At 36.2% G+C, this 11,802-nt stretch overlaps 2 protein-coding genes across 6 annotated transcripts in view; one reads left to right on the forward strand and one right to left on the reverse strand.

The window, feature by feature from the left end:
• Window positions 1-73: 73 nt before the first annotated feature.
• LOC115242677 lies at window positions 74-3,671 on the reverse strand. Of its 2 annotated transcripts, none has more exons than XM_029819155.1 (4): window positions 3,566-3,671; window positions 626-793; window positions 420-548; window positions 74-349 (listed from the first exon to the last, which is right to left on the reverse strand). In XM_029819155.1, exons 1-4 carry the CDS (start codon window positions 3,605-3,607, stop codon window positions 149-151), a joined length of 540 nt encoding a protein of 179 aa, XP_029675015.1. In that variant the 5' UTR covers window positions 3,608-3,671; the 3' UTR covers window positions 74-148. The 2 variants fall into 2 exon arrangements, with proteins under 2 accessions (XP_029675015.1, XP_029675016.1); XM_029819156.1 differs by lacking the exon at window positions 3,566-3,671 and adding an exon at window positions 1,619-1,695.
• A 61-nt stretch (window positions 3,672-3,732) lies between these two features.
• The window catches only part of LOC115242672 (cytosolic carboxypeptidase 1-like), a 39,733-nt gene continuing 31,663 nt past the window's right edge, over window positions 3,733-11,802 (forward strand). Inside the window, exons 1-3 of one of the 4 annotated variants that reach the window (XM_029819147.1) lie at window positions 3,733-3,902; window positions 7,999-8,392; window positions 9,967-10,049. In XM_029819147.1, the coding sequence (XP_029675007.1) occupies window positions 8,248-8,392; window positions 9,967-10,049 (228 nt within the window). In that variant the 5' untranslated portion in view covers window positions 3,733-3,902; window positions 7,999-8,247. Of the gene's footprint in view, window positions 3,903-5,366; window positions 6,222-7,998; window positions 8,393-9,966; window positions 10,050-11,802 lie in introns of those variants that run through there. The other 3 variants (XM_029819148.1, XM_029819146.1, XM_029819145.1) reach the window with 3 other exon arrangements.

An 11,802-nucleotide genomic window follows, 5' to 3' on the forward strand; every position in this document is an offset into this window, starting at 1 on the left:
GGAATTCGCCACGCAAAATAATATAACGTAAATATAATATAGAAGGCGAAATAAGGAAGAAAACACGATCACGTATCGTTCAATAATTAAACCTTTATTCCTTCCACGTTTGTATGAGCTATGTACGTGACGAGCAAAATAATCTCTCTCATATCGCTTCCACAGTTATGGAATCGTCATCCTGCTCGTCGTTTCCCGGTTTCTTTGTTTCTGTATCGACTGTATCGACTTTTGTATCTAATTTCTCGATGCCGTCGTAATCATCATCGTCGGAAGGTTGTTGCGTGGATGTTGGTGGAAGTGCTGGAGGAAGCACTCCTGGATGCGATGGCGTTAGCATGGGATAAATCTGTAATAGTATAAATTACTGTACTACAATTCATACGTAGCGGTAGCGATTTTTCTAAAACTGTAATTACCGGATTTAATGGAATCCGAAGATCGTAAATCGGCGTTCCGTAATAGAAATTATAAGAAGGAACATAAGAAATTTCCGGTTTACCGCCGACATGAACAGTGCTCGGTATGCCTCCTGCGTTTGTATAGATCTAAACAGAAAAAAATGTGTAACATAGCATGGATGACGTCAGTTGTTATATAAATATTTCACATGTATATGTAGTACATTGTAAACATAATAGGGAGAACGCGTATGTTGATACGCAGCGAGATACTGTGCGTTGATTTCAGGTGTGGAATATACGTCATGATTATCGATTATAGTCGACCATAACGGTTTCGATACCGCTGTTCCAACCATCATAGCGAGGAAAATTACGAACGACGCCAAATCCTGCAAAAATATTAAAATTGACAATTAATCGTGTAAATTGCATTAATATTTTGGATATTTTTTTATGTTTAAATTGGAAGAGATTAAGAAAAATATTAAATTACAGAGAGAAAAAGAAAGAAAGAGCAGCGTTTGTGCATTCTAGTTTTCTTAGTTGATATCATCGGAGGATATGTACTTGTTTACCATTTTATCATTTCCTAAAAGCATAGACAAAGAATATGCGCAGCGCATATTCGGCTTTTTGGGGAAATGATGTTGTCTGACAACCCCATTTCAAAGTTTCACGAGAGTTGCATGCGAATGATCGGCGAGATGCAAACTAAATGAAATTACTTTCCTCGAAAACATCACGATGCAGTAGTACATGATAACGATCTTCTATCAAAATATATCGCGGCTTTCTAGGAGATATAAATAAGCTGCGATATATCGAAGAGTTTAATCTCTTCTTGCATTATTCGCATAGAGCAATTTTTTGATAATAATAAAATAATCTCTTTGATCTTAAATAAAAATAGTACCACAGAAAAAGATAGATATTTAAGAAGCACACTATCATTGAAAGAAAATAGAATAAATTCTGTGATAATAATTAAATAATCCCTTTAATCTTAAATAAAAAATAAAAAAAAAATAAAAATAGAACCACAGAAAAAGATAGATATTTAAGAATCACACTATCATTGAGAGAAAATAGATAAAAAGCATTCCGGTGTCTGTTATTCGAGTGTCAAATCAACACTAGAGATGATAAGCAATATGCAAATGAATGAAGAACGTCAAAACAATCTCGTTTCGAGTGAATCACGCCGGCAGACTCACCCGCATCATCGCTTGTCCGCAGGTCACCGATAGTCTCAGAACGTATCCGTACTAACTTGAATTTCAGCCCTACCTGCGATTTATATATTCCTGCCTGGAGAGCAAGGTCTTTCCCCACCCCGTCGAAATATCATCCGCGGTTTGTTTTTTTGCCTCCTACGGATATTTGCTCGTTGTGTATCGTCTCCTCCGCCGATCGTAGTAAAATACGGCGTACCGCTGTTCTTTTTTTTAACGCGGAACTCGCAGCGCGATTCACAAACGAGAGCTGGCGAGAGGTGACCGGTCGGCTTCAGTACCGGCTTCAGGATAGGAACCTACGCTCCTTCAACAGATGAATTCCATATCATATCGAGTATAGTATCTAAACTTGTTATTGTTATTCCATTTTTTTAAATTTAATTAATTAATTTTTTTTTTAAATTATTATAATATACATTTTTAAAGTTTTTATAGAGGAGACTTAAAGAGATTTTTAATCTGTTTCTGATTTTTTTATTTCCAAAGAGCGCGTGGAAAATTTCGATCAGGGCGCTTATCTATTCAGAGCCGGAGATGGACGGCCAATTTTCGCTGGCTACGACTTCTTTTGTGCTCGTCCTATCGGAGGAACTCCGTGTTTACGATCGACTCGACAAGATCCATAAATATAAAATCTTGCGAAAACTTATCGTGCAAGTTTCTCAGCGATCGATAAAGTATCTTATATATCACAATCGCTATGTAATCTTAAACATCCTTCGCGAAGAGGAAGTTGTAGGACTGCGAACGGAGTACCGTAAGTTGCCTGAATACTCCGGAATGAAGTAGCGCGAACCGGTTAAGATCGACGATTTCCCGCTTAGAATCATGAATAAAGGGTGTGGCCAATAGACCGGATGTTTTGCGACATAGTCAAATTTGAATTTCTAATGTTCGCGTCGGGGTCGCGTCGCCCTTTTTATTGGCTTCACGCCCGACACAATCTCGATCGACGGTTATTAACGCCATAGCACGTGGAAATATGACGTTCGAGCTGCGTGGATGTATAACCGTCGGACAGCAGTCACCTTGATAGCGGTCAAAATTTATATCAGATCATCGTTGATCAGATAAATATACAATGGCCGCTAAATGACGTTAATATGCAATTTCGGATAGCAAACATCTTGATGAGGATCGTCGATAATGCGGAAAGTCCCTGGGCGAATGGGCAAAAATATAGTGACAATATAATCTGACGGTTATGACAAATTGTCGTTGATCAGAAAAATGAATAATGGATAAAAAAAAAGGCTATTGTATTAAGATGCAAATTTGCATCGATCTAAACGAATTTTTCTTGGTAATTCTAAGTACGTTTTAATTTAAATGTGTGAAACTTTTGTGAATATTCTTTATCTCGTCATAAAAAATTGAGTATTGTTTCATATTTTGTCTTCCAGAATGTATATCTCAAAATTTTTAACCCTCTCAATAATAACTTTACATCATAAATATTTCTCTGACGACCTGTCATAAATGCCAGATTACGTTATTGTTAAATGTTACATTTAATACGAGATTTTAGATCCTAATCTTATTTTATTTTTATTTCGCGTCGCGTAAAAGATATCTGATTTATATCTGAATTATGAAATATTTTGTATTCAATTTTCATTCAGTTTATCGATAGTTCCGAAAGTCTATTCATCGTCAACAAGTCAGGTTAACAAGCAAAGAATCTGCAAACATCGGCTTCGTGCTTCGAGAGACCGTAATTATATAATACTGGTAATTAATAATAATTTATATTATACTCTAATTAATCTTTATATCTTACATATGGGATAAATAATTACATAACGTTGTATTTGCGGTTTATATGAAAAATAGGTTATCAATCATTACCCGATTTTGATTTATATACACATGACAAAATTATTGCGTGAAAGCTTGGACAATATGGCATATTTATTACAGAATTACCAAGTTTCTCGCATTATCGACTCTGAGCTCGAAAGGTTGCATCCCCCAGGATAATCGCGATGAGAGAAGAGCGTGGACCAGTTTGAACCAGAGCGCCCTTTCAGCAATCGATAGGGAGCCTCGTGAGTAGTCGACTACCCTCGTGGAACTTCGCACGTTCGCTAATCAATCCGTTCTTCGCGCTTATCAACAAGTGCCGCATACAAAATCGGCACGCCGATGCTGTTCGGTTAGTCGTTGCGGGGTTGTCCGGGGTCATGTAACGTCGGCAGTCAGTGGTGCCAGGATCGTCGACCACGACGGCGCGTTTGCAGGATATGAAGCCTTGAGGAAGCGAGTCAGATCACGTTCCATTGGATCTTCGTCTCCTTCGACGATCTTTCGCTCGACTCTTCGCGTCTCTCATTTAATCGATAGCCTCTCGTATCGTGTTGCATCGTTCGCGTTAATAAAGCTCCGTGTTGTTTCGTGACGAATGCCTTCACATGCCGACGAACGTGCCGCACATGAACAAATACGTGCTAGCGTGACAGCCGCGCACGCGACTTCCTCCTTCAGCGAGTCACTATTTCCTAGGAGAGTCGCCTGATAATTAAGTGAATAATCTCCCAACTTTTTCCTCGTGGCGTCTTAATAGTACGGAATAGTCGTACATATTTTATATTTCGAGAAGAGAAATTTTTTGTTGTAAATCGATTTTTCATATCGTCGAATTTGACATTTCCGAAAAATCAGTGATCTAATTTAGCGATGCTCTGGCGGACTTTTGGCAGATTTCATCGAGCTATATTTATTATATGCTAATAAATCGTCTCGTATATCACAACAAAAGTGGAGTGTCCGCTCATTTTTTACGCTATTTCGGTTACTAAAGTGATTTTTCTTGAATCTCAAGGAGCGTCGCTTATATTCAAATAAAGATTCATCAAGCGAGTTTGCTTCGAGCGGATCGTTTGTTTTGGACTTAATCTTGATGTTACCTCATATAATATTCTTGTCAGATGAAATTTCGCAATGTGTTCACCTGTTCGTAGCGATTTATTTTAACATCCTTTTGCATTCTAGCGGAACTGATGACGTTTAGAAAGACTAGATAAAGACGCGGAACGTTGTAGAAGTATTTTTCGGGTTTTGGCAAACGAAAAGCGATCTCGTAATCTCTGACGATGCTTGGTGAATAAACAGCAATTATCTTTCCGAAATCTCGCGTTAAATCCTGACGTTGCGGAAAGATTTCAAAGCTAGATGCTTGTTCCATCAGATAATGTTTTATTTTGAAAATTATATAATTCTGGAAATATGCATCTATATTTTCTGCTGTGTTCCAGGAAAATTAATTTATAAACACGAAAATGTTTTATTGTATTATAAAAGATGCAAGCATTTTTTTTTTCTAATAAAATGATTCATCCACTGTTGGAAAATTTGTGTTTTTTTTTCTTAAAAAATATGCCGGTTAAAATTTTTATGTTAAATATTTAACACGTTCATGTGTTAATTTAACATATTGCTATTGTGTTAATTGAACTCAAATGTTAAATTATATTATTAAATTATGCAAGCATTTTTTTTTCTAATAAAATATGCCGGTTAAAATTTTTGTGTTAAATATTTTAACACATTTATATGTTAATTTAACATATTGCTATTGTGTTAATTGAACTCAAATGTTAAATTATATTATTAAATCAACTAAAAACAGTGTAAAAATAACACAATGTGCATATATTTTTAATTTTACACAATAGATATGTTTCGTATTATTAGTGACAGGATTGATCTATTAAAATTTACAGAAAAAAGATGTTGATTTTATTCTATAATAGGAGTGAAAATGACTACAGACCGTCAATAATATTTTTCCAAGTTAATTTTATCATTAAAAATATGTTGATTTTACACAAAATTTATTTCAAATTACTATAAAGTTTGCATTCATTTTGTATTGAAATATTAACATAGTATTAGTATTATCATATTTAACATATCTATATTATGTTAAATTAATACAAATATTTGTGTGGGTCGTTTGGGACATGCGACACATGTTAAATTTAAGCCAAATTTTCCAACAATATTATCTCGTTTTCTTCGAAGAAGTAAGAAAAATTCTGTTCATTATCTTATCGCCGAAAATTTGCATTGCGGCGCATCGGTCGATGACGCCGAAGTGCTGGAAGATGTGAGGGTGCTATCACGGATGGGAGAAAGGGAGGGCGCGATTTTCGGAAAGCGCGGTCGCGTCGCTAAAAATAAATGGGATCCTCGTGTGTGCGTGTGCGCTGCTTGCTTTTAAACATAGTTTTGGCAGGCAGAAACGTCAAACCGTCTCGGAGTAGCAAAGCGCGAGAATCGTTTCGCAAATTTCGAGAAAAGAGCGTCTCAAAGGTTTCTTGTTCCCCGCCGAAACGCGATCATCATCTCAAAAAACCTCGGAAGGTCTCGTGTAAATTTTATTCCTTCCTGCTTTCTTAAGACAGTCGCGATACCAAGTCTCGCTTCGTTAATTAAAGGGAAAAGTATGAAAGGTGCATCGGAGAAGTTTGACAAGGAGAATCAAAGGCTGATGACGACAATGCAATCAGACGATAAGAACACAGCCAACGTGCAGCAGGAAGAGTAAAGAGCCTAGAGGACAGAATCGTGTGTTTCGTGTGTATGTGTGTATATGCGTGTTCGCTGTTTCCGGTTATCATCGTCGTCGCGATTACTCGCGCTTTCGTTTGCAGACACGTGGTCGTACAATATTTTGTTCAAGATATTTATTTCGATATATTTCTCTGACAACCTGCTAAATTTATATGTAAAGTCAAAAGCTTTTATTTTTACTCCTTTATATCAATGAAAATCGTTAAAATAAACTTGCTTTAAGAGAGTTTGAAAACTTAAGCGGCATTAAAATTGATTAATAGCTTCATTTATTATAATTATAAAATATATCTGATTATACGCTTTATATTAGTTTAAGTACCTTTAGCCAATCTCGTGCGAATCGGTAATAAATCGAGATGAATAATAATCCTGCTCGTATATATTTGCGTGCACGTGCTGAATTTATCTTATTTGATATTTTTCGTTCAAGTTGCATCGGTTTGACATATCATCGGCGTGACGATTTATTGTTATATGCTTCGGACGGTATTTACGTCCCAATTAAGGGGATAGCATTAGTGAATGCAAATATCGAACATTTGCAGTAATTGTTTATCACTAAAGGAACTTACAGAATTATGATGTTCATTAATTATTTCGTTTAATAAGCTGAAGAAATTTTTTAATCGTTGCGGCTTTTCTTGTTAACGCGCCGATGCAACGCTTAATGCAATAATTCACACATTTTGCTTTAATCCTTTGAGGATGTATACATGTCTTGAATTACACACTGTATAGATTGCAAAAGGCATATAATTAGAAATTTTGTATTTTGTGAGCTGACAATAAATATCTCATATTATCAATCTTTTTGTTCTTATTTTTGTATCTGCCTGTTCAAGAAGAAAATTAAAGCAGCTTTGCATAGAATATTTTGCACGATATCTCTTGCTTTTAGTTGCTTATGAATATTTCATATGTAGCTAGTGTTAATTGTACGCAATAAAACTGTTCATCTGAGTTTACGACGAGTAGACGAGTAAAGTGACAGAATGTAGAAATAATTTCAAAAGATACTTTTGTCATCATCTCAAGTAAATGTAGCCAAACTGAATATTTTTTAATATGACAACGTTGCTGGTTAATAAGCGGTTGGACGCCTAATTATTCGATAATAAGATTCTTCGAGCCGTTTATCTCGAGATCGCGCAACTCGGGGCGATTATTTCGGAATGTCACATTTTACCTGCGTTAATTAACCTTGGCTCCGATGCGCGTCGGTTCTCCAATGGTTGACTTTAATTCCCGCGACACTGACTTACGGCGACCAGCTGATTGCAAATCGTGATTAATAGTATTTCCGACTGCTATTGGCCGAAAGCCAATATCAGGGGATTCATTGATGCGGCAAACAGCTCGTCGCATTGCTGACAATGCGCAAGGAAACATCATTGTCCGCCTCGCCGTAATAAAAATTATTGCTTTTATCTCTGCCCTATATTGGTAGATTTTAAGACGAGTTAGATATAATATTGATCGAGATTCTACGAGAAAGCACACAACACGATGTCATTTTTTGTATAGGAGAAAGTAATCAATCAATCAATCTTTATTTAACTTTAGCTTTTGCCAAGAAGTGAACTTGGTTTACAAAATTTCTTATTCATTCATTCCTTACATATCCACATTCATTCCTCTTATTCTTCTAAGACTAACTTATTTAAACCTGCCTTTTTCTATTTTCTCTAATTATATCTTTCTCTTTCCGGAGTTTTCTCAATATCCTCCCTTTCGTGTTATCTATCTTATACGAGAAAGTAATCATTGGTCATTCTTTTCAGGTACCGTAAGGCAATCGTGAAACGTTAGCTCGCAGCCTCTAATCCTTGCGTCCCATTCATCATCGTAGACAAAAGTCTCGCTTTTGCAAGTTTGACATTTTTATTTCGCAGTAGACCGATACCCGCGAGAAAAAGATGGCTTCTCATTAGTTTCTGCATTTTACGACGCAGCTCGATCGAACAGCTCATTTCTGCTTACTGAGGAGAGTAAATGACATTTCTCGTTGTTTTGCGGTGCGGTTTAGTGTGATGTCAGCGGGTAATAAAAGTGCGGACGAGGCTGTGAACGATGCGCTGTTGGAGAAGCTCCGAACTCACGCGGCTAAACCGCAGGAGGCAGGCGACGCGCTCAGGGCGATCGCGGCCAAGATTCACGCACGTGTCACTTCGTCAGGTACGTTACTCTAGAAAATCTTCCGTCTCGCGTCAGATGTGGTATAATTCTGCGTCTCTGGGGGAATTCTCTCGTCTCGTGCCAATTTGCGTTTCCTTCTTCTACGCTCTGGCATTTAATGTGGCAATAACGCGAGTTTCTTGATCGCTTCTCGGTTCCCGAATAACATTTCATGAATTTTATTTCGACGACAGAGAAGTACAAGCTTTCTTTTATAATAATACCAGATCTCCGTTTCGATTATATCGAATGCCGATGTAATTTCCTCTCTCATTAGCGTTTCGCATCGCGTGTCGTCTCCCTTAACGTTGCCGTACGATAAGCGTATACGGATTGCGCGCGAACCGCGGCAATAAAGTTTTAAACGGATTGAGGGAGAGATTGGACACTTGAGGGAGGAATTCGTGACGGTATATCATTACTCTCGGCACGAGCACGCGAAATCAAGGATGGAACTTGCGCGATCTATCATTCTCCGTGTGATCCCTTCGCGAAGAAACGATTTCCTTCCCTATCCGCGTCTTATGCACCATCATGTTATTATTATAAGTCCGCTGGTGTAAAACTTAAATCAAACGAACATGAGACGTATGAAATTTTTAGCAAAACAACGAATATCCACGTCAGAGAGACTCGCGGAAATTAACAAATATGTCACGCAATGTTAATAATGAGACTCGAATTTTTATTTCCGATATAAATTACTCTATAAAATGTTTTTCAATATTATTAATTATCTGTTTATTTTCACTATTTGTACTCTAATTAATATTGTTGTTACGTTATCGCGTATGTTTGTCAAGTGTTAATTTGCGCCAATCAGTTCCGGATCTTTGGACAACTTGCGAACAGGTGTGCAAACAGAGTAGTCGGCCACTTTACCGTTCGTTATTTGAGAGTAGGAGAACCGCCTGTTAGTCGATTGCGTAATGAATTTCGGCTGATGACAGACCGGTTGGCCGTCGTCCAGGGAACCTATGACTCCGAATGATACATACTCGGAATCGCGCCGAGCGCATTGAAAACGCGCCAATTTGATAAGGGCTGGCAAATCTTTCTGGCTGGTATTTCCGCGAGTCGCGGTATTTACTGCAGTCGGATTTTAGTTTGCACATTGTACTTTATTGCAATTGAAGTTTTGCGACATAATTTTAGATACCTTTATAAACGTTCTAACTAAATTTTCGTTTTATAGGTCACGCTTCCATAACTATATTTCTATTATGACATCAGAAGCGAAGATTCGTATTATTTTGTATGATTACAGTGCAAATATGTAACGATATTTGCCGTCATAAGAGCATTGATTTAACATAATGTAAATTTTATGAACATTGTTCGTGACATTGATTTCAATTGGCACTACGTCAAGTTTGGTGTAAGAATACCCAAGTGTCGTGCCAATGTATCCCTGAATTCTGAAAGAACATATTATCATATGTTTGTCAAGGCCGATCTTGGCAAGTCAATATCACATCTGGCGCTACGAATATAAATTATGATTTATAAATTTGATATAAAAAAAAAGATGCTATATATAAATTTATTTATTGTTTTACACGTATATTCTTCAGATCGGCGGATACGCGAGCGCGCGTTGGAAAAGCTCTGGCGCAAAAATTCCGGTGTGATGGAATCGTTTATTATGACACTGGAGGTAAATAATTTTTAATTAAAATAATTCTTTGTGACAAATCTTTATTATATATTTTTGATCGCTCTCGCTTAATTGTAACGTTTATCTTATCAGCGCTATGGATAAACTACGAGCTTCTCGCGTGTTAATAGCTATCGATCAATACGTGTGTGTGTGTGTTTGAGGGAAAAAATTATGAGCTTACGGTCATTCTTGGCCGGCACATTATATTGACATAGCGCGGAGCAAATTAAGAGTTTATGTAACCGCGGTAATTAGCACTATCTGCGAAATAGTGTGATCGCGTCACGTGTCCTGCATTGTCTACAGGCTTGGGAAAGCTGCAAAGCGAGGCTAGTAAAACTAGATATCCGCTTGTTCCAGTTCTTGACAAGTGTCGGCGCGCACGTAGATTAGAAAATAATTGCTCGCGTGCTATTTACACGACTCCTTTATAATTGCTCGTCGCTATTATTACAACGATCTTCTTATTTCCGTTACACTAGTGTAAGCGAGAGAGAGAATTAATGTATATTTCTATTTTTTATTTGTTTATATACAGAGTGTCTTACAACCTTTGTACAATACTTTGTACAATACTAATAGTGTATTCTAGAGATAAAATAGAGCGAAAAATTCTAATATAAAAATTTTAAGGCTGCAATAGCTTTTGAATTATAAGCGATCAAAGTTTGCCAATGATATCGCGTAGAACTCGCGCGCTCATCTTCTTATTTCCGTTACACTAGTGTAAGCGAGAGAGAGAATTAATGTATATTTCTATGTTTTATTTGTTTATATACACAGTGTCTTACAACCTTCGTACAATACTTTAATAGTGTATTCTAGAGATAAAATAGAGCGAAAAATTCTAATATAAAAATTTTAAGGCTGCAATAGCTTTTGAATTATAAGCGATCAAAGTTTGCCAATGATATCGCGTAGAACTCGCGCGCTCAGATCCGTAACTACACATACACGCGTACCGATCTGTCATCTGTCATTGATTTTACAAATCAGGTAATATTGATTTTTATTGCACAGCTGATTTTATTGTTTCTTATGTGTATGAATACCATGTACGGCTGATATTAACAAACTAAAAATGTTGTACGTAAAATATTTAATTTTTTCTTAAATATATAACAATTTAAATGATTGATTAATTATTATATTTAAATAGAAATATAAACTTAATATTTTCACACATTTAAGAAACGAAGTTTATTTTTGTTTTGATCGCGCGGAGAAATCAATTTATTTATTTTATCTCTCAGCAATAACAGATGACAGATCAGTACGTGTGTAAATGTAGTTACGAGCCTGAGGACGCGAATTCTACGCAATATTATTGGCAAACTTTGATCACTTATAACTCAAAAACTATTGTAGCCTCGATATTTTTGTATTAAAATTTTTTACTCTATTTTGTCTCTAGAATATGCTATTAAAATATTGTATGGAGGTTGTAAGACACTGTATATATCCCAGCAAACCACAGCATGTAACATAGACATATATCTAATATTACACAAATGTCATGAATGTTACATGTAATATTATTTGTACAGGTAAATGTTACGTTCTGGTACGGCTCTATGTCAGCAACTTTGAATGTATCATTTATATATTAGATACATTTCAAATGATATGTTACTGTAACATAACATAGACATATATATATTACATATTTCTCTATATCATGTAATGTAACATAAACGTATATATTAGATATTTTCCTATGTAATGTAATATAAAATAAATGTATATATTA

This window comes from Formica exsecta, unplaced genomic scaffold, assembly GCF_003651465.1.
Source record: "Formica exsecta isolate Colony F162 unplaced genomic scaffold, ASM365146v1 scaffold614, whole genome shotgun sequence".
Taxonomy (NCBI): domain Eukaryota; kingdom Metazoa; phylum Arthropoda; class Insecta; order Hymenoptera; family Formicidae; genus Formica; species Formica exsecta.